The 22,479-nt window shown below is 43.9% G+C and overlaps 3 protein-coding genes across 5 annotated transcripts in view; 1 reads left to right on the top strand and 2 right to left on the bottom strand.

Moving 5' to 3' along the window:
• Positions 1–22,479, bottom strand: part of MRPL47 (mitochondrial ribosomal protein L47) — a 65,925-nt gene that overhangs the window by 12,672 nt on the left and 30,774 nt on the right. The gene's annotated exons all lie outside the window — the stretch shown is intronic.
• On the bottom strand, positions 852–7,553 carry NIFK (nucleolar protein interacting with the FHA domain of MKI67). Its single transcript, XM_082223420.1, has 6 exons — positions 7,375–7,553; positions 5,725–5,853; positions 4,975–5,083; positions 2,848–3,059; positions 1,862–1,945; positions 852–1,436 (listed from the first exon to the last, which is right to left on the bottom strand). Exons 1-6 carry the CDS (start codon positions 7,507–7,509, stop codon positions 1,176–1,178), a joined length of 930 nt encoding a protein of 309 aa, XP_082079546.1. The 5' UTR covers positions 7,510–7,553; the 3' UTR covers positions 852–1,175.
• ACTL6A (actin like 6A) overlaps positions 9,891–22,479 on the top strand; it is a 32,176-nt gene continuing 19,587 nt past the window's right edge. For 2 of the 3 annotated variants that reach the window (XM_082224464.1, XM_082224463.1), the window contains exons 1-9: positions 9,891–10,049; positions 12,001–12,077; positions 13,560–13,734; positions 15,405–15,505; positions 16,431–16,528; positions 17,579–17,673; positions 18,474–18,580; positions 19,610–19,699; positions 21,177–21,238. In XM_082224464.1, the coding sequence (XP_082080590.1) occupies positions 10,025–10,049; positions 12,001–12,077; positions 13,560–13,734; positions 15,405–15,505; positions 16,431–16,528; positions 17,579–17,673; positions 18,474–18,580; positions 19,610–19,699; positions 21,177–21,238 (830 nt within the window). In that variant the 5' untranslated portion in view covers positions 9,891–10,024. Of the gene's footprint in view, positions 10,050–10,239; positions 10,448–12,000; positions 12,078–13,559; positions 13,735–15,404; positions 15,506–16,430; positions 16,529–17,578; positions 17,674–18,473; positions 18,581–19,609; positions 19,700–21,176; positions 21,239–22,479 lie in introns of those variants that run through there. The other variant, XM_082224465.1, reaches the window with a different exon arrangement.

Below are 22,479 nucleotides of genomic sequence, written 5' to 3'. Positions count from 1 at the left end.
CCTGACTGGAGTTGTAGACTGCAGCAAGTTCTGGAGGGCCCACACCTAGTCTACACGGACTGGAAGCAGGTCTCCAGGGGTTGCAGGCAGGGGCCATTCCCAGATTTACCTGGAGAGGACAAGGATTGAGCCTGGGACTATATGCATCTGAAGCATGCGCCCTGTCACTGAGCCACTAAAGGTAAAGGGACCCCTGACCATTAGGTCCAGTCGTGGCTGACTGTGGGGTTGCAGCGCTGATCTCACTTTATTGGCTGAGGGAGCCGGCGTACAGCTTCCGGGTCATGTGGTCAGCATGACTAAGCCGCTTCTAGCAAACCAGAGCAGCACACAGAAACGCCGTTTACCTTCCTGCCGGAGTGGTACCTATTTATCTACTTGCACTTTGACGTGCTTTCAAACTGCTAGGTGGGCAGGAGCAGGGACCAAGCAACGGGAGCTCACCCCATTGCGGGGATTCAAACCGCTGACCTTCTGATCCGCAAGCCCTAGGCTCTGCGGTTTAACCCACAGCGCCACCCACATCCCTCACTGAGCCACTACCTTTCTCCAATTCTGTATACGGTGGTACCTTGGTTCTTGAACTTAATCCGTTCCAGGAGTCTCCGAAACCATTCGAAAACCAAGGCGCGGCTTCCAAATGGCTGTAGGAGCTTCCTGCACTCAAGCGGAAGCCATGCCGGATGTTTGGCTTCTGAAAACCAAACCGGAACACTTACTTCTGGGTTTGCGGCATTCGGGAGCCGATTTGTTAGGCAACTATGCCATTCGAGAACCAATGTACCACTGTACTGGAAACCATTTACATGGCTGATAACCACTGTTTTCAATAATTTAACACACTACTCCAGTGAATTTCAACATTTTTTTATTTGAACTTAATTTCAAATGAGTCATAGTTGGAAAAAACAATTCCTCAATATCCTGTTTCTGCTGACAATTTATACATGTTTACTCTCCGGTCATCTGTGACATTTTTTATACCAGCCACACACTTTAGTTAAAATGCTTAAGACAGTATACATTTCAGCTCTCCTTCCCACCCAGTAGGTCAGAAATAGGTCCAAGTCGGCAGAATCTAAAACTATTTCTCCTTGTGATACTGGAACACTGGCTTGTTATACTTAGGAAATATAGTTTTGATTGGAGATTGATGTGAGGATCAACTATTGTAACTACACAAGACTCTCTAAAATCAGGACTGCTTGGAAACTCCTTGTGAAATGAATGTGTCCTTTGGCTGAAGAAATATTTTCAGTTTTGCATTTCCTTTTCGTGCCAGCTGTTTTTCTTTGCAGCTTTGCTGTTTTGGCTTTTTGTGCAGCAGTCTTTATACTTGCAGGTGGTAGTTTGAAAGTTATTTCTTTGTCATCGCTATCTTCTGGCTCAGATTTTCGCCGTTCAAGAAATGATGGGGTACACACGGGGGTAGGATCCTGGATATGAGAGAGAAGGATGTTGCTAAATTCTGTTGGACCATCACGATGTTAAAGGTGAAGGGCATTATCTCAGCACTGCATGAGCAGACCTCTGCTCATGAAACAGAACTTAGCTTCCCTCTCCTCGTGGCTACCAATTTGCTCCCCAGGGTCCCATCCTACCAGGAGATTGCATAAGGGGAAAGGGCTGGTGATGGGATGCAATGAGACAAAATGAACACAAAGGTGTCAGACTCTCTAGAGGGGTTGTATGAAGGCCAAACTTCCACTCTGCAGAGGTCCAATAATTTTGTTCCTATTTGGCCACCCACACACCTCAAAATATCTCCCAGAGATAGGGCCATGACAGGAATTCAATTGACTAAAAAACCCAAACCCTTTCTTACTAGTATTCTTTGGGAAGATCAACACTTTAAACTTACCTCACTGCTCACAGACACATTCATGCTCGAGTCTGGTTTTGAAAGCTTCTTTTTCTTTTTCTTAATCAGAGGCATTTCAGCGGCCTATGGAAAAGAGGCTCAGCATAAACATGATCCCTGTGCAACCTGCATTTACAGCCAAAATGTCCTTTGTGGACACCACTGCATTTAGTATGATTAAAATCTTGTTTTCTGCTTGGCAGGGGGTTGGACTCGATGGCCCTTGTGGTCTCCTCCAACTCTATGATTCTATGAACTACCATCCATTTATACAACACACACAAAATGGTATCCTGCCATCAAAACAAGATTAAAATACTGTCCTAGAATTGTGCCTTTTTCTTAATAAGCAATAAAGGGCTACAAAACCCAATTTCACTCCAGCTCAGTTGGGATCTGTTATGATAGCTTAGGGCCACTTCACACATTGCTTATTTTCAGGTGTTTTTAATAGGCAGACTAGTACCTTGCGGGCTTAACATAATACATACCAATCGTAGTTACTTGTGACACATCAGAAACCTGATAGGAAAAACTCATCTATTCTACAAAAGCTTTCCTATCTGCTCACCTGGAAGTAATGGTTACTCACCATCAGAGACTAGATAAGTGGCTGTTTACAAGTCTGACCTTAGTTCTTTTACTGGTAGACCAAAATGTGGGTAGACCAAAATGTGTTAAGAGTGAAGGCTAGAAATATGTTTGCAGACACATGTATCACATAGGTAGGGGACCATCTTTCAGGAAGCTGTAGATCTGTGCTGGATGCACACTGGGCGGCAAGCCAGGGTTTGCCTCTGTGTCCTTTGTGAAAAGGCCCAGAGACTCCATTCTTTTACTGAGTAAAACATTCACAGATCTTTTGCTTGCTCAATGACAATATTACCATTCACAATCCCTGTTTAAGGCACATATTTTGCAATTAGCACTTGACTTAACACGTTTGTATGTCAACCTTTGGGGGAGCGGGCAGGGCATTCACTTACAAAGCCAGGAAAATCATAATCGATTCCCTTCTTAGCCAGCCTTTTCCGCAACTGCCGTTCCTTCTTCAGCAACCGCTGCACCATCTTTGCTTTCTCTTGGGTTGTTCGCCTCCGGTTGTAGCGTTTCACTGCTGGATAGGACGGCTTGCTGAACATTTTCTCACTACCTTTGAACAGGTTTTCACGCACCCTTTCAGGAGGCATAAACTGGCCTGCATCACAAACACGTTACACCAAAAATCAATATGGAAGCCTTGAAAAATGGAGCAGTATTTACCAAAGCATGGAAATCTTCATGTTAATTTGCGTGTTCCCCAATGATATGCTCTGGATCACTACAAAAGCACTACTCTTAACTCCCATATCTAAACCGTCCTTTACACCGGGAAGGAATAAAATATTGCTGTGTTTTAGGATTCTCAGTACACAAGGAGACGCACCTAGTCATGTTCATCCACCTGCCTTGACCTCTATTTCTGGCACAGAATTGTCAACATCTGGCCAATACCCAATAGCTTTCCACCTTCTCTTATGTATGCACTTGGGCTGGCTTCTTAGAATCATAGAATCATAGAGTTGGAAGAGACCACAAGGGCCATCGAGTCCAACCCCCTGCCAAGCAGGAAACACCATCAGAGCACTCCTGACATATGGTTGTCAAGCCTCTGCTTAAAGACCTCCAAAGTAGGAGACTCCACCACACTCCTTGGCAGCAAATTCCACTGTCAAACAGCTCTTACTGTCAGGAATTTCTTCCTAATGTTTAGGTGGAATCTTCTTTCTTGTAGTTTGGATCCATTGCTCCGTGTCCGCTTCTCTGGAGCAGCAGAAAACAACCTTTCTCCCTCCTCTATGTGACATCCTTTTATATATTTGAACACGGCTATCATATCACCCCTTAACCTCCTCTTCTCCAGGCTAAACATGCCCAGCTCCCTTAGCCGTTCCTCATAAGGCATCGTTTCCAGGCCTTTGACCATTTTGGTTGCTCTCCTCTGGACACGTTCCAGTTTGTCAGTGTCCTTCTTGAACTGTGGTGCCCAGAACTGGACACAGTACTCCAGGTGAGGTCTGACCAGAGCAGAATACAGTGGCACTATTACTTCCCTTGATCTAGATGCTATACTCCTATTGATGCAGCCCAGAATTGCATTGGCTTTTTTAGCTGCCGCATCACACTGTTGGCTCATGTCAAGTTTGTGGTCAACCAAGACTCCTAGATCCTTTTCACATGTACTGCTCTCAAGCTAGGTGTCACCCATCTTGTATTTGTGCCTCTCATTTTTTTTGCCCAAGTGCAATACTTTACATTTCTCCCTGTTAAAATTCATCTTGTTTGTTTTGGCCCAAAGACTGTCACCTAGCTTCAAAGACTGTCACCTAGCTCTCAGAACAATTCTATCATCTGCTGGAATTGAATTATAATTAAGTGGAAAACATTGTTTGGCTGCTTCATTAATAGTACTGGGAAGGCTGCCTCACATAAATTCACCCTGAAGCTATGTCTGAATCTTTAATAAGAGAATTATGAACAAGGTTTTCTGGTGTTCAACTCTCCCATCGGTCCAGCTCAGTTAAACTTGCTTGAGAGAACAGGACTCACTAATCCTTTTCTGTTTTCAAGCCAAGAGTCACCATGAACAATAGCAATTCCAATGTACTACAGAGAGCTATGCAGTTGGGCGCCACTTCAAAAACACACCACACAACTGTGGCAAGCGCTGGGAAGGGAGGAAATTCCTACTAAGCAGTACACAATGCCTTTTTAATGCCATTGCAAATGTGGTTTAACAGGCAGTTTCCTGAGAAAGGTGACTGCAGCTTGCACCTTATCTTAATAGACGGTATTCCAGGAGGTCACAGGGCCTTGTGTGTCAATTGCTCTCTTTGGGAGAAAGGGTAACTGCAAGTACCAAGGGGGAAAAGACAGAAGGGGGTGGGAAGAGGTGGCTGAAGGGATACAAGGACTTTGGGAGAAAAGACAAAGTAACAGGCAGGTTTGAGGACAGTTTTCAGAGAAATGATATTCTGTAAACCAGACTGTGGCAAGGTTTGGAAACTGATGTTACTGCTTCAGAACGGCCACATTCAATTTTCCTTTTGGGCAAGAAACTCATTCATACTCACATTTCAAAAGTCGTTCACCGAAAAGGTAGTTGTTCATGGTATCAGCAACAATCTTAGCAACTTCATCATATTCAAATTCCACAAACGCATAACCTTTGCTGCCCCCAGTCTGTTAAAGATAAGGAGATAAACCTTGAAATAAATCTACATGTTAAAATGTATCTGTGCTGAACACTATTTTTTCTTGGTTGAAGGATCTTAGAGAAAAAGGATTTCTGAGCCCAATGAACTACTTTTACTGTAAACATATTTCTTAAAGTAAGAAAAATATACAGACACACCCATTGGTTTAATTTAATGACCACAGAGAGCCTACATGTTAAATTATATACTCTGTGAACCGCCCTGAGACCTCCGGGTATAGGGTGGTATATAAATTCAATAAATAAATATACATTGATATTGTTCTGACGGCCAACATAAATGACTCCAGAAACTACAACTGCCCGCTGTAAGGAGTGATAGGGCCTGGTTGAAGGGGGAAGAATTTAATTGAAGCCTTTTAAGAAGTGTTACCCCTAAGAATATATGGAAAAGTAACAACACACCCGAGGATCTTTTCTGTGGCAGCCCTCCCATCAGAAATCCTTCACTGTATGGAGGGCAGTTCAAATTTTTCTATTTAAGTTTTTGTGCCCTCCTAGCTCTTCAGGGTGCTGTGAGCTGGATGTTGATGTTTTGTGGTGTTTATAGTGTTCTACCTTATTAAGGAGAAAGAAGAACAAGATATAATTCCCCTCCCAATGTTACCTTTTTACTCCTTGAAAGTCGAAGTCTTGTAACTGTCCCAAACTGATCAAAGTATTCTTTAAGTTGTGGTTCAGAAAGACCCTTTGGGATATGGCCCAAGTAAATGACACCAGGTGTCAGCTTCTGATTCTGTAATATATATGAAGGAATTAATTAAGATTTCAAAATACACCCACGTGCGCATTGGTTCATTATCTCTGGTGATCTCCCTGTGCAGAGCAGTTGCAGAGACATGGTGGTGGGGAGACAAAAACATTCCCCGGGGCACAGCCTGAAACTACAAAAAGCAGCAGCCTTGCTGAAGTTAAGCAGGTGGGAGCAGTGCCCAAACAGGAGACCATCTGAGCCGGCTGCTTTGAACTCCACAATGCTAGAAAAACATGATATATAAGTAATAAATGAATAAAACATCAAATCTGTATGACAGTTGCAGATGCACAGTGTGTGTATATAATCTTAAATGTGCTGGGTTGGTAAATGCTGCTGCCTCCTCACAGCATCCTGTACATTGGCACTGTTAAGCATCAATATTTTTCAAAAGCCTTTCAACATCAGTTTCTATTGCCTGCTCTCAAGGAAACACACACAGAACCATTAGGAGTTCACACTCTGATAATACATAAAATAGCATGATGCAAACTTAGCTGCTACTCCACAAATTCTTAATTTTTACCATATGGCATTGCAATGGTGTAGGAACTGGCTTGTCAGGGACAGTCAAAATGGCTTCAGGACTGTTCTCCTGTACTATTTTGGACATGTGGTTTATATACTTATGTATGAGTGCTGACATGTGGTTTATGTACTTATGTATGGTGGACAAGTAGGATCATTTATTTTTGTCCAAGCACCACTCAGTCATGTTATTGTTTTTGCCCATTACTACATCATGCATTTTTGTGTTTTTATATTGTAAACCTCCCTGTATACCTCAGATGAAGGGTGATATAGAAACTTAACGAATAATAAAAATAATAGGAGTGTTGTAAATTATTTCTGTGGTACCGAAGCAACATATGAAAGAGGCTTCCATCACCACGGAAACAGTTATGATTAAAAAGTGGCCTCCCCACACTTTTTCAAATGGGTAACATGATGCCTAATGCTCCAGAGGAGAAAAATAAAAGAGTCGCGTCAAAAGCAACAGTAAGCTCCACCTTCCGAGCAGCGAAACTCTAGCTCAGCCTTTCTCAACCTGTGGGTCCCCAGATGTTGTTGAACTACAACTCCCATCAGCCCTAGCTGCTCCAGTTTCTGTCCAACTCCATGGAGTTTCTACCACACGCACGTTTGACAGCTACTCCTAGGAAAGAAGTGGACAGTGGCGTAGCGTGGGGGGTGCAGGGGGGCCGGGCGCACCGGGTGCAACATCTGGGGGTTAGGGGGCGCAAATCCACGGGTTAGGGGGCGCAAATTACTTGCCTTGCCCCGGGTGCTGACAACCCACGCTACGCCACTGGAAGTGGAGAAATCTAGGGTCTCAGCATGGCCACAAGGGGGCCACAGGCTGGGGCAGATGGAAGTCGTTGTAGCCCAAAACTGATGCACCTGGACACCAAATCCCTTCTTCTGAGCCCGGTCTTGGCTGGGGAGGGCGGAGTATAAACAAAAAAAATATTATTATCATTATTCTCCTCTTTCCGCTCTCACCTGGGCAGCCGCCTTGCGTACGCGGTGCACTTTGGCCTGGAACTCCTTCTGCCTCTCCGGGTCCAGGGAAAGGAGAGGGGGAGCCGCCAGGGTGGCCGTTGGTTTCGTCGCCTCCACAGAAGACGCCGCCGCCATCGCGCACACTGTGTGCGGAAGAGAACGCCCGCACGTGTTCAAACCAGGAAGCGGGTGCAGTCTTACGTCACTTCCTCTTGACGAGGGAGTTCTTTTCTTCCTTTCTTGAAAGTGACGTTGATAGGTGATATGAAGCTGGAACGAGGGAGGGAACAGCAGCGGCCCCTGCTGGATGGAGAGTGGAACTGCGACCCCCTTTATTTTAACCAGGAGTCCGCCGCTTTGACTTCGTTGAGGCGGCGCGTGTGGCTTCAAACTCAGCTGCCCTTTTTAAAGACGCTTTCTATTTACGTTTTTAGTGTAAGTCGCCTTGAGGCAGTTATATAGAAGGCCGTTAATAAAGCCAGTGATAAATAATAATAAAAACAGTACCAGCTGTGGATTTGTGATTGAATTGGGAAGGTGGGCACATCCACTGTATTAAATATTCACATTGACTTTTAATTGCTTCCTTTATTCCTTCTTGTAAAAATAAATAAATACGGGAACATTCCTCTTCCTCCAAGCCTTTGGCCTGGCGTGCTCTGGTCCATGGGGTCACGAAGAGTCGGACACGACTAAACGACTAAACAACATGCCCTTTTAAACTGGGTGGTATGTTAGTTTGTGGCAGTGTGATTGTGTTGTCTGTTATTATTTTGTGTTTTTATAACTAAACAGCTCTGTAGTCCTCGGATGAAGGGCGGTATGGATATAACAATATATAACAATAAAATACAATCCATAATACATGATAGATTTCCCAGCAAGTCATGGAGCACATTTGCAATTGCTGCAGTGGGCAGAAAAATCATCAAGTGGCCCGCAAAAGACCCTCCGACTTGCACAGGCTTCCACTGCAAACTCCTAGGTAGTTACCTGGGAGTAAAGTCGATGGCAGAAAGTGAGGAAGAATTAAAGGACCTTTTAATGAGGGTGAAAGAGGAGAGCACAAAATATGGTCTGAAGCTCAACATCAAAAAAACGAAGATCATGGCCACTGGTCCCATCACCTCTTGGCAAATAGAAGGGGAAGAAATGGAGGCAGTGAGAGATTTTACTTTCTTGGGCTCCATGATCACTGCAGATGGTGACTGCAGTCACGAAATTAAAAGACGCCTGCTCCTTGGGAGAAAGGCGATGGCAAACCTAGACAGCATCTTAAAAAGCACCTTGCCAACAAAGGTCCGTATGTATAGTTAAAGCTATGGTTTCCCCAGTAGTGATATATGGAAGTGAGAGCTGGACCATCAAGAAGGCTGATCGCAGAAGAATTGATGCTTTTGAATTATGGTTCTGGAGGAGACTCTTGAGAGTCCCATGGACTGCAAGAAGATCAAACCTCTCCATTCTGAAGGAAATCAGCCCTGAGTGCTCACTGGAAGGACAGATCGTGAAGCTGAGGCTCCAATACTTTGGCCACCTCATGAGAAGAGAAGACTCCCTGGAAAAGACCCTGATGTTGGGAAAGATGGAGGGCAGAAGGAGAAGGGGACGACAGAGGACGAGATGGTTGGACGGTGTTCTCAAAGCTACCAGCATGAGTTTGACCAAACTGCGGGAGGCAGTGGAAGACAGGAGTGCCTGGCGTGCTCTGGTCCATGGGGTCATGAAGAATCGGACACGACTAAACGACTATACAACAACAACATATGTAAATCACCAGCTCTATCACCAAGCTGTGGAACTTCTCCAAAAGCCAAGATCAATCTCCCTTAACCTTTACAGCAGTTGTGGAAGATTTGTGGCTATTTTTGCTGCCAGTTAGCAGAACCCGGTGTGCTGAGTTGAGTAGCAGGAGCCGTTTTGAGTGTCTCCCTCAATATTTTGCCGAAACGGCAGAAGATCAGTCTAGATCCAGCCATTTGGGCAGGGAGCTGTTACACAGGGAAACCCAATTTAGACAGAATTCCCTTTGGTAAACCTCGCAGAGAAAGCCACCTTGCTTTTATCAAGCTATTTTAAAATGCCATCTGTATGGGCATCCACATCTGCAGCAGCATGATGTGGTCCAGGGGGTCACGAAGAGTCGGACACGACTAAACAAAAGTCCCACTGAACATACTGGGACTTGCTGCCGGCTAAAGCAACCTGGCTGCTGCCAATCAAAGAAGCCGGCTGCCGCCAATCACGTGACCAACCCCTGCGCTAAAAGCTCATCCTCCTCCCAGCTCCGCCTTCCGCCCCGCCCCTCTTTGAAAATCTGCAACCGAGCGTGGTTTCTTTCCCCGCAGCCACACTCCGAGACTTCCCTCGCGACCTTACAACCACCTGGACGGAAGCCAAGGGGAAGAAACGCAGCGGCGGTCCCGCCCAAGGAAGGCGAGCGCCGGCGATTGGCTCGAGGGCGCCTTCTGTGCCGCGATAGGCCGGCTGAGGAAAGGGCCTCGCTCCCCTATTGGCTGGCTTTAGCAGGAGGGCGGCTGTAAGCAAGGTAGGTCGAGCGGGCGGAGCTTGTGTTTGAGAGAGTCGGGGGCGGCCTGAGGTGATTTTTGTGTGTGTCGCCGCCGGCCGAGCGGTGAAGTCCGGAGCGAACATGAGCGGCGGCGTGTACGGAGGGGGTAAGTTCTCCTCGGAGGGGGAGGGGCTGCTCCTCTTTTTCTCTCTCTCTCCCCCTCCCCCCCCCGGACCGTTAGGGCTGCGCGTTCCACCGGCTCGCTCTCTTCCCCGCGGGGAGGGGGAGGCTGCCGCCGCCGCTGGTCCGGCAGAGCCTGAAAAGGCGCCTGTGCCTTTAAGGCGGGGCGCCCTGAGGGAGAATTTCGTCCTGGGCAGCTTCTCCCCGCACCTTGATGCGCCGAGGGGGAATGCTTTCCTCTATATTTATTTACTTTAACAAGTTTAAAAACTTTTTAAGAAACCGAACGTTGTTATTATTATTATTTTAAATCTGAATGTAGGAAATATGTGAACGGTTTTTTTTTTAAAAAGAAACGGGCTTAGATAGCCATTATGAATCTGGGTAGGTTTGCCTGAAGGAGAAAAGCTTTTGGCAGGTCTGCCTTCATATTAAAAAAGGGATTCATGTGTTAATATTCAGTTCATGAAATTGGTTAAAAGAACAACAACCCACACCCTCAAAGCGGTTTACCAAAAAAGAGAAAAACAATAAAATGGTCACTTAACCAAGAAACCACTTGATTATTTAATTTTTCTACCACTCACTATATTATAAGTTGTGGCAACAGCAGACAGCTTAAACAAAAATACAGAGTTGCATATAAGGACATTGCATTTAATACAAAGTTATTTCTAAATCAATGTCAATTCATTTTCCTTCTGGGGTACTCCTCCTTTGCGGCTTCCAGGTTCTCTCAGCCAGAGTCCAAGCAAACTCAGCTCACCCACAGCCTTTCAGAACCATTAAAACATGACTTCTGTTTCAGTGTATCTGAAGAAGTGTGCATGCACACAAAAGCTTATACCTAAAAATACCCAGTTGGTCTCTAAGGTGCTACCTTATAATTTTAAAATTCTTTTGGAAGGATTCTTTTAAAGTCTCTCTTAGATCATATAACTTTTTTGAAGACTTGATTATTTTAAGGGAGTTTTTAGGTTTTTAAGAAGAGTCTTTTTAACTATCTTTTGAAAGAATTGTTTTAATGTATTTTGACTACGGCAGACAAATACGGCTACCTACTTGAATCTAGTATAACAGAAAGTAAAAAGCCACAGTAGAATAGACAAAAATGAATTAAAACTCATACAAACTTTCTGAACACTTGCGTAGGCTCGTCTAAATAAGAATGTTTTCAGCAGACGCCAAGAAGAATGCAGTGATGGTGTCTGCCTGGTATCAATAAGCAGGGAGTTTCAAACTGTCTGTGCCACCGAACTAAACGACCCAAGTTCCTACAGATGCCGTGCGGATACTATGTGGCACCTATAAAAGTGCCAATTCCACCGACCGCAGTACAGTGGTTCCTCAGGTTACATACGCTTCAGGTTACATATGCTTCAGCTTACAGACTTTGCTAACCCAGAAATAGTGCTTCAGGTTAAGAACTTTGCTTTAGGATGAGAACAGAAATCGGGCTCTGGCGGCGCGGCAGCAGCAGGAGGCCCCATTAGCTAAAGTAGTGCTTCAGGTTAAGAACAGTTTCAGGTTAAGAACGGACCTCCGGAACGAATTAAGTACTTAACATGAGGTACCACTGTAGTCGAGTGGCACATATGGTTGCAGGCTATCTCATAGGTAATAGGTGCCGCCATGTTAGAAGGATATATGGTATTTATCATAAAGGGATCTGTAGAAAGAGCACTGTGTGCCTTTAAAATCTTAAAGGTGGTCCTAATCTACAATAGCCTATGGCACACTCTGCAGATTAATTCTGTGCGTAGATTTTTGGAAGCAACCTGCAGTCCCAATGTGATATTGGAAGATTGAAACCTTTTCTAGGTGTCCCACTGTTGTTCTTCTCTTTCGATGTCTTGCGATTTAGCCTTTTACCAACAAACACATGTCTGATAAGGGTTTGTTTTTAAATCGACACAAATTTGAATTTGTGTTTGCAGATGAAGTTGGCGCTCTGGTGTTTGACATTGGCTCCTATACAGTCAGAGCTGGCTATGCTGGGGAGGACTGCCCAAAGGTGAGAGCACAAGTGAGACGTTAGATTGATCAATAGAATTTGGGTTTCCTGTGCAAAGAACTCCTGAAATACTTGTATATATTGTGGGATAACTCTGTATTCTGTAGCAAGGGACTTGAAATCCCCTGAGCAACGAATGATAGTCCAATAAAATATGGTATATGAAGATCATGTACAAAGGTACACAAAAAATCGTCTGCTGGAACCTCTGGTCAGGAGAGGTTATCAGTAGCTGTTTCGTTCAGCTCTGCATTTTAAATAGTAGCATTTGCAATTTCTTGGTACCATGTTTCTGCAAAACACTGAGGCATTTCTTGTCAGTACGCCTTTGAGCCAATGCCAACGACTGGGCTCAACAGCTGGTTCTGCCCCAACTGGGCTAGGCGAACTGGAGCACTTCTAAAGACCTTCCACTCCTGGAAATCAGGTCTAAGTGCTCTGGACCCACAACTGTCCATACCAAACTTAGCAGAGTATAAACAGAATGCTGTGAAGTATAACTTCTTTTATTTCTAACAGCTACTGCAAACTAAAAAACTAAAGAGCTACTGGCTTGCATGAGTGTTACAGCTCTCATTCAGCCATCTAATCTCTGCATAGATAACACACAGACTCCCCACAGAGTCAGGCAGCAGCGGAAGAAGCGAAGAGCAGTTTGCCCCCTCCTTTCTGAAAACATCATATCAGGAGATTTTCGCAATGGGAGGGGGTGAAAATATCAACATTTCTCTCCCCTAACACACTTACTACCTATCATCTTTCTTTTACCTGCCCTGCAATTTTCACCTAAGTAGTTTTTGCCTTTTCCTCTCCTTTGAATAAGTAGTCTTCATTTGACGTGGCTCCCTAGAAATTCTTCCACCAATTACTTCATGTTTTGGCCGTATTTTTAGGGGAATATATTGACAAAGGTCAGAGTTTTTTTTTAAATAAGAGGTCATCCTGGTTTGAGGGGAATGTTATAGTGAGATGGCCCGGGCCAGAGGGATGGATAAATGTGGGAGTCCCATGTTTAAATCTCTGCTTGGCTGTGAATCTCAGTGACGTGTTTTGGCCATGTCACCTTCTCAACTAGATTTGCTAGTTCTTGTAGTAAAATATTCTGGGATTTGGGCAAGTGCAAGACAGAGCCTTATAAGCAGTTCAACTATAAATGCAGTTCCAGAGATTTCCCCCCACTCCATGTGTAGTGTGAAATCTTTCTTGAAAAGTGTTTAAATAATGTGCACATTATATAAGTGAGCCAGATTATGGAAAGCCTGATGTATCAGAGATTGTAGCTATATTTTCATTTTTGCCTCAGTGCCTCGGTGAAAGCTAAACCTTTCACACCCCATACAGAATAGAGGCATGACATGCCTAACATGCTGTAGGAATTTGAGGCAGTAGTGATAACTCTCTCTTCCCCATTAGTTAGGCTTGATGCAAACAGACAATCTTTATGTAACTTTGTGCCTTTTGTTTCCAAATCTCCCATTGTAGGTTGATTTTCCCACTGCCATTGGCGTGGTACTGGACCGGGATGATGGGAGCTCCATGATGGAAATTGATGGTGACAAAAGCAAACAAGGAGGCCCAACTTACTACATAGACACTAATGCATTGCGAGTTCCAAGGGAGAACATGGAAGCCATTTTACCTTTGAAAAATGGAATGAGTATGGTGCTTTGCATTTTCCTTTCCTTTTTTCTTAAATCTTGAGTATTGATTTCAGACACATCACAAAGCATTAACCTTTTTACTCACAAAATGGCATTGTCCTGCTTTGTGAGAATGTTTGATCTGGAGTTGAAAAGAAGTTTATTCTGGTGGTTTTGGGGCCAAGTGTTTAAAGTTTTCTAGATCTACTTAAAAGCTGTGGATATTCCCTTTAATTTATGTTGACCTGTTTTGAAATAGGTTTTCCTGTTTAGTTTGCTTAAATGGCAGTGTGTTTTGAAAAACATGCCCCTATCCTGTCAAGGTTTATCTATGCTCCCTTTTCTTCAAATATGCTACTTATTTGGAAAGACAGTCGCCAAGTGTGCTTGATTAGGACATTCTCCAAATAACCATGTTCAAAAAGGCACCAATGGGACACTGAAGGTAGAACATCTGGAGAGTTGGAGATCCTTCCTTGATCCATGGCATTTTTTTAAAAAATACGGATGTATTGCTTAATCATGTATAATGCAAACATTGTTTGCAAACCCTCTTCATATTAGTTTCACATCCAGCCAACTGTCTGGTTTGCACATAACACTAAACCAAGCCATGGTTCCCTGTAAGGAATACAAACCATCACTAAGTCTTGTGTCTGCAGAGGACCAGTATTACTTTGAAAGTGAACTGTTGTCAATTAGCAAGGAGATTGTCTTGTACATTTTTAAATAATCTGATTGTACAGTTGCCTTCATAGGGTTATTCCTGCACCAGTGCTTACAGTGAAGTATACCGTATTTTTCGCCCCATAGGACGCACCGGCCCATAGTACGCACCTAGTTTTTTTGGGGGGAAATCAAGGGGAAAATTTTTATTTCCCCCCCAGGTTTGCGCAGCCATCCCCAAGCTAGAAGAGGGAGACGGAGCACTCTGTCTCCCTCTTCTGCCTTCAGGGACAGCTTGGCCCGCTATCCCCCGAGCTTGTGGGGCTGGCGGGGGGAGAAGCAGGCTTGCTTCTCCCCCTGCCAGCCTCCAGATCAGGTCGGGGAATAGCGGGTGGCGGCGCTCTGCCACCCCCCTATCCCCCGAGCTTGTGGGGCTGGCGGGGGGGGGGGAGAAGCAAGCTTGCTTCTCCCCCCCGCCAGCCTCCAGATCAGGTCGGGGAATAGCGGGGTGGCGCGCTCCGCCACCCCCTTATCCCCCGAGCTTGAGGGGCTGCAGGCTGCTGCCCACAACCCTTGCGAGCCCGCGGGACATCCCTTCGGGCTTGCAAGACTTGCGGATAGCTTCCTGAAGCCTGGAGAGCAAGGCACACCGACCCCTCTCGCTCTCTAGGCTTCAGCGAAAGCCTGCATTCGCCCCATAGGACGCACACACATTTCCCCTTCATTTTTGGAGGGGGAAAAGTGCGTCCTATAGGGCGAAAAATACGGTAGTTAGAATCCTTTAATCGCTTAGGGCTGTGAGATTGGCTTGAATGCTGTGTACTTTGATTCTTTAGATACAGGATTTCACTGGTGCAAGGATGGAAGTGTGACTAGGATCCCTCATCCTCCTTCCTGACTCCTATACTGTCCACATGCTCAGCCTCGCACTGATAATGTGCTTCACGTTGCATACATGCCTAAGATAGAGCAGCACCTCCAGCAAAAGCAGCAGATTTAATTTATTTTTATGTTGTTACAGTTGAGGACTGGGACAGCTTCCAAGCCATTTTGGATCACACCTACAAGATGCACATTAAATCTGAAGCTGCTTTGCATCCCGTTCTAATGTCTGAAGCACCAGTGAGTAAAAGCCCAGTTTCTTTCCTTGAAATAGCCCATCAAATTTTGAAGCATAGAAGGCAGTTTGACTGTTGTGAAGCTTGCAAACTTGGGGGTGGAAGGGGGAAGAGCAGATAACTAAAAAACCAGGATTTGGAAAAAGAACCTATCAAGATGAACTGTAATATCTGTGACTAGATTGCCTGTATGGACATGCTAGAAATGCCAGAGAAGAAATGTCAGCACTGAGGAAGTTGTGGGCATGGAAAGGGGAGTAGCAGAAAGGGATGATCTATCTACCCACCCCAAACACCAAAGCAAGTAGTCTGCATCCCCGAGTGGAGAGGTTTGGAGCCTGATTTCTCACAACTTTTTGGATTATCCCTGTAAACCTAAATGTGCAGGGGGGAAACATCAAGACAGGGGTTATTTAAGGCTTATGTCATGTGGATTATTCAAATTAAATGCGGACACAGACAGCTGCGAGCACAAAGTAAACTCGGTGTAGACAAGCCCTTCCTGTCTCAAGTGATGTCTTCCTGTTGCCTTCCTACTTTTAGCTTGTTTCTTCCCTTTTAACTATGGTTTGAAAAGCCACTGTAAACTAAAGTTTTAGCTTGTGATTTATGGCTCAGATGCTGTATTGATGCACATATAATATGAGACGTGGTCTACTCTGGGAAGGAAGTCACTTGAGAGAAAATGCAGAGATAGCATCAGGTTCCAATTTCAAGCCATAGTTTGCAGGAAGCTGATATTTTGTCTGCATTAGGCTCAAGTGATGCTTCTGCATGAACCTGCCCACTGATTTGTAAATAGGGAAGTAACTCACTTTCCTGCCTGACATATTATTGCACTGTGAACATTTAAACAACCTGTTCTGAGTGTGACATATTTCTGCTCAAGTTATAGGTGAATTTTGTTTTTTATCTTTGCACTCTTGTAGTGGAACACCAGAGCCAAGCGTGAGAAATTGACGGAGCTGATGTTTGAACATTACAATATACCTGCTTTCTTCTTGTGCAAAACTGCAGTTCTCACAGCGTATCCCAAACATGTTAATGAATAAGTGGACATCATTACAGAGCTTTTTGCACTTTTATAGAAAAAAACAAACATAACATATTTTTCTGTGTATAAGACTAGGCCCCCCCCCTAAAACGTAATGTCCAAAATTTGGGGGCGTCTTATACATGGGGGTGTCTTATAGATGGAAAAATATGGCACTGTTTTTAACATTTAAACCAAGGTGTTGTCACTGTGCTAGTCTCAAAGATGGGTTGGTTATATTTATTGAGTTGTAACCAAAGTTATCTCTCGGCTGATATTAAGCCTTCTGTCAGCTGGAAGTGAAACAATTTCCAGTGATTACTTCAATCCTCTGGAGTATATTGGGAGGAGGGTGGATATTAAAAGACCCCTCTCTGTTCTGCTGTTGAAAGACATACAATCAGCTGAGCAACCCCATTGGATTTCAGCCTTGCCAAATTCATTCTCCAGACAGAAATAAAAGACCCTAAGATCTGAATTAACTTTGTATATACTAAGCTGCCTAGTATTGCTTATTGAAATTGTTTTTACCCTGCTTCTCAGTGAAAAGGTTCCTATAATAAGCATGCTTTTAAAGCTTTTTTCTGCCTGGAGAAAGCCTTCTTGAATGGCAGGGTATGGTATGGTAGGGTGTAAACTATGGTATCCATGTATGTATGTATGTATGTATGAATGAATAAAACCCAACAGGAGGAATAAATTGCCCATTCAGATGGTGTAAGAATTACAGTAAGGATATAATCCTTTCAGGAACTGGAGATTGGTGTTTGAGTTTCAAGCAATAATGCAGCTAAATCCTATGCATATTTATTTAGAAGCAGGTCCCCCCACTGAGTTTGGTAGAGCTTACACCCCAGCAAGTATGGATAGAATTGCAACCATAGTGTAGGTATATATTTTTCTTAGCTGCCTTCCCCAAAAGCTGCATGTAATTTTGACAAGAAAGGATGTGCCCTATCAGGTCCAAGAGCAAAATGAACTGCAGTGCCATTTGTGTTTATGTTGTGCCCAAATCCCATTGTCTTCCTTAATCCTTCCAACTAGCTTTGCTAATGGCAGATCCACAGGCTTGATCCTGGATAGCGGAGCAACCCACACCACTGCCATCCCAGTGCATGATGGATACGTGCTTCAGCAAGGTAAGCATTCTTCCAGAGGAGTTGGTAGAAATCTTGGCTGCCCCGTTAATAAGTGAGGTTCAGGACAAACAGACGAGAGGATTCCTTTGCCCAACACAGGATTAAATCACTTGAGGAATTTCCCCCATAAAGATGTAGTGATGGGTTACCGGTTTAGATAGATCTATCCTTCATGAGCTTATTTTTAAGGTATCAATATAAGCCAAAATTCAACCTTCATATTCAGAATTGGTATACTCTTGAGTACCAGACGCTAAAGAACAAGGCCAGAAAAGGGTCATCTTTTTCATGTTTTGTTTGTGTGCTTATTCAGGGGCAATTAAGAGCCTCTGCTATAGAAAGTGCTAGACTAGCGGCCTCAGTCCACTTTTTTTTAAAACAACAACAATAACAACAACAATAACACCAAACCTTCCCCCCTGTTATTGTCATAAGACCAATGTCTTCAAACTTTACAAAACTGAGATACCTACGCTTTAATGTAACATCTTTCGTTTCCATTTTGCATGTCACCCCTTGCCTGAGTCTGAGTGCATCTGCTCTGTGAAGTCGCTTACCATCTTTATTCTGCAGCCTGGTCACTCTTGAAGGGGAAGGGGGCGGTTTGTGTAGCAGAATGCTCTTCCAGTCTGCCACTGGACTGGAGAACAGAGGTCCCTGAGAATGCAGAAGCCAGTTGGCCTGCTACTAAGGAAATAGCTCGGTTTATTTGGGATGGGGGGTGACTTCCTGCATGCAAAATGTGATATTGGAAGATTGAAAGCTTTTCTAGGTGTCCCACTTGTGTTCTGCATTTGCAGGCATTGTGAAATCACCTCTGGCTGGAGATTTCATTACGATGCAGTGCAGAGAACTGTTTCAGGAAATGAACGTGGAGATAATTCCTCCATATATGATCGCATCAAAGGTAATAGATTATACTGGAAGGAATGAAAGGGGTTGTTTGCTTTGTGTGTATGTTGGCTGCTTTTGTGAGCCTCTCCTCCAGTCCAGGAAGTATTTCTCAAGTGTTTTGAACTTGGGAGCACCTCTTGAACTTCTGCCTTGTAGGGCCCCAACAATACACAGTTTGCAGGTGTGTTCATCTCTCATTTATACAGGGCCTTCAGATCATTTGGCTGAGAAATGTTCAGTGAGGAATGCTCAAGTGTGTGTGAGCTACCCCTTAGATTTTAGGGCTGGAATGACTTCCTGGAGAGCTGGGTATAATATGTCCACCACTTATTATTAGGTGGACAATCGGTCTGACTTTTGGTAGGGCTCCTTTACAACTATCACCAAAAATTGCAAGGAGAGGCACTGCCAGCTGAGTGAGCTCCAGACAGTTCCCCCTTGTCTCTCTCAGATCAAGGCCCGTAGCATAAAACCAAACAATCTGGCACACGGAATAATATCCCTTGCGTAATCGGTAGGAAGCCAAAAGCCTGAATCCGATTTAGAAACTTGTATGGTAAAATTGAAGAAAGTCTTGTGGGTCCCATCGGAAATGAAATCAACAAGGGTTCTCTAGATACTCAAGATGAGACAACTTAGAGAGAATCAACAGAACAAAGGTTCAACCAGACACTGTACTTAAACACCTTTCACAACAAATTGTACCCCCTTTTATTTCCCTAGAGTAACAGAGAGGGAAGGAAGGAAAGATAGACAGGAGAAGGGAAATTTCTCTAATCAGGAGGGCCAAAGGGTGTTGGAAATAAATATCAGGTAGCACCTAAGGACAGGGCTGATTAGTGCTTGCCAAAACAGGAAGGTGAGAATTGGAGGGACAGCTCCCTTCTTGACTGGTTGAAAAAACTCATGAAACCAAGGCTCATCCTGTGGATTTGAGGAAAGACAACAAAGAAGTTGGAATACAGGCCCTGTATTCTTGGCCTTTGTTAAATAACGTATTGGAATGTGGACACTTTGAACTGACCCTGATTTGCTATTGCAGGAAGCAGTTCGTGAGGGTTCTCCAGCAAACTGGAAGAGAAAAGAGAAATTGCCGCAAGTCACAAGAACGTGGCACAATTACATGTGCAATGTGAGTATGTTCTTCCAGGTCTATAAAGAAAATAATTTGGGAAGTATGCCTTGCGCTAGATAGGATTCCTCTGCTAGAGGTAACTTGGGATGAGGGATCTGTGGCCCTCCAGGTCTTCTCAAGACTTCTACCTTTCATCAGCTGCAGCCAGCTGGCCAGTGGCTGGCGATGATGGGAGTTGTCAAACAACATCTTGGGGCTGGGTGGGTAGGGGAGCATAGGGTCCCTACCCTGCCCTAAATACACTCAGATATAACTAGCACTTGTGAATGTGTTAGGTTTGCATAATCGGGAACAGTGCTTAAAAAATTATGGGGAATGGCAGAAAAACTTGAGAGCCTGTTCTTGCAGTGGCTGACCAGATGCCTGTGGGAAACCCATGCACAAGAGCACTCTCTCCTCTGGCGGTTTCCAGCAATAGGTTTTCAGAAGCATACCATGTAGGCAGAGCATAGCCATCATGACTAGTAGCCATTGATTGCTTTATCCTCCATGAACTTGTCTACTTTTAAAGCAATCCATGTTGGTGATCTTCACTGCCTCCGGTGGGAGTGAGTTCCGTAGTCTAATAATGCACTGCATGAAGAAGTACTTTCTTTTATCTGTTCTGAATTTTATCTTCCAAAATTCAGCTTCATTGGATGCTCCCAGGTTTTAGTGTTACAAGAGAGGGAGAAAAAACTTATCTCTAGCTACTTCCCCATGCCATCATTTTATAAACTTCTACTGTGTTGACACTCATCTTTTCTCTAAACTAAAAAGTCCGAAATGTTGTAACCTTTCCTCTTTGAGGAGTTGCTGCACCCTCTTGATCATTTGGGTTGTCCTTTTCTGTACCTTTTCCAACCCAACAATATGTTTTTTTGAGGTTAGGCAACTGGAACTGTAAGTAGTATGCAGGTCACTGGGAGAGAAAAGATGAAAGCAGTAATATAATAAAGCCTATGTATGATGGTGTGATGGAATCTCTTGTTTTAGGTCATTATTGTTCTAAATTAAAAATGTCTGTCATCCTGGAGTTCCCACGTATAGCAACGTGGAAACTTGAGAATTGCAGGATATCGCAGCTTGATTACTGAGAAGGTTTATCCCAGGGGCAGGTAGCCTTCATTTCTTAGGTCTGCTTTAGTATACCTTACAGGTTCTGCTAAGAATAGCCTTAATTTTGAAGATGGAAGTAGTGTTGTTGGGGCAGGAAGAGAAACCTCTATGACATTTTATTTGTAGCTAATGCAGACATTTCTCTGCTAAGATTTGTCCTTCTGTAACTCTGAACCAGGTCTGCTGTTTCACAGATTCTTCTGGGGACTCTCCACTCTCCATACTCTGAGTCGCTGAGATATTACAGATATATGTCAATGTTTTTGTCTGCCTAGGATTCTCTTGTATGGTCCACAGTTCCTCCTTTCTTTGATTTTCTGGTGTTTGGAACATGAAACCTCATACTTGTTTCTTTTCAATACTTTCTCCTCCACAGTGTGTGATTCAGGACTTCCAGGCTTCTGTCCTCCAAGTGTCTGATTCAACTTATGATGAGCAGTATGTTCTTTTAAAATTATTTTCCACTTTACAATGGCTAACTTAAGTAACTGGGTGATTTCCAACCTGAGCCTGTGAACATCATCCTAAATTATTGTTTAGCGTTACAAGAATGAGCCTCTCCTCACGCTGGGATTGCACTTTTTCTTACAAGCCACCCCAGCAGGGTGTAAGGAAGAAATTGGAAGCTTTTGGTTCTGTCTTTGATTAGCTGCAACTTGACATGTTGTCAACACTGGACAAACTGTGGTTAATCTTAACTCTGGCTATGAAAACAAACCAACTTCAAACCATAGGGTGATACTCAATTAAGTTTTTCTCAGAGTAGACACATTGAAATTAATAGTCATGGCTAAGTCAGGTTCATGAATTTCAGTAGGTCTACTTGTGAGTGAAACCTAGTTGAGTGCCACCCATGGTTTATGAAGCTGACTTGTTTTCACTAACCGTAGCTGAGAATAACAACAATTTAGGGCAGATAAAAGTTGCTTAAAGACAACCAGCAAGCAAGCAGTTTCTTAAAAAGACAGAAGCACTTTTTTTCCTGCTTGGCAGGGGGTTGGACTCGATGGCCCTTGTGGTCTCTTCCAACTCTATGATTCTATGATTCAACCTCATGCAGAGCTGTTCAAACTTGGCATCAAGGATGGGGGGGACATTGTTTGCATTGACAGCTCTGCCAGTGTCCCCTTAGAATGGTGGACTAGAACCTGAGAGACCCGGGTCTGAATCCTCACTCAGCCATGAAACACTCTGGGTGACCTTGAGCTGGTTGCTGCCTCAGCCGAACCTACTGCAAAGGGTTGTTGTGCAGATGACATGGGGAGGAGAACCCTGTACACCACCTTGAGATCCTTGGAAGAAAAGGTGGTATATAAATGTCATAAACAAACATAATGTAAGAATAACCTGTCGGATCAGGCTAATGGTCTAGTCAAGCACCGTGTTCTCATAGTGGCCCACCGGATGCTTGTGGGAAACCCAACAATAAACATCCATAAAAATGGCAAAAGTGGTTTATTTCCCAAATAAGTTTTTATCTTAAACAATTACAAGCACCATAAAAGAAGAGTTCACTTGTAATATGTCAGTGGTTCAGTATTCATTTCTTCTCTTTCCAAAATAGATTTTATCTTAAACAATTGCAAGCGCAGTAAATAAAGAGTCCACTTGTGATATACCAGTGGTTTAGATTTCGGACGTTTTGTTGCTAAATACAGTGGTGCCTCGCAAGACGAAAA

This window comes from Podarcis vaucheri, assembly GCF_965113315.1.
Source record: "Podarcis vaucheri genome assembly, chromosome: 5".
Lineage (NCBI taxonomy): Eukaryota > Metazoa > Chordata > Lepidosauria > Squamata > Lacertidae > Podarcis > Podarcis vaucheri.
This window is presented reverse-complemented; position numbering and strand designations above follow the sequence as displayed.

Coding starts and splice junctions, on each gene's coding strand:
- NIFK (XM_082223420.1), bottom strand. CDS start 7,509: ATGGCGGCGGCGTCTTCTGTGGAGGCGACGAAACCAACGGCCACCCTG. Junction 5,084..5,724: donor GACTTTCAAGGAGTAAAAAG/GTAACATTGGGA, acceptor TATCTTTAACAG/ACTGGGGGCAGCAAAGGTTA. Junction 1,437..1,861: donor ATGTGTCTGTGAGCAGTGAG/GTAAGTTTAAAG, acceptor TCTCATATCCAG/GATCCTACCCCCGTGTGTAC.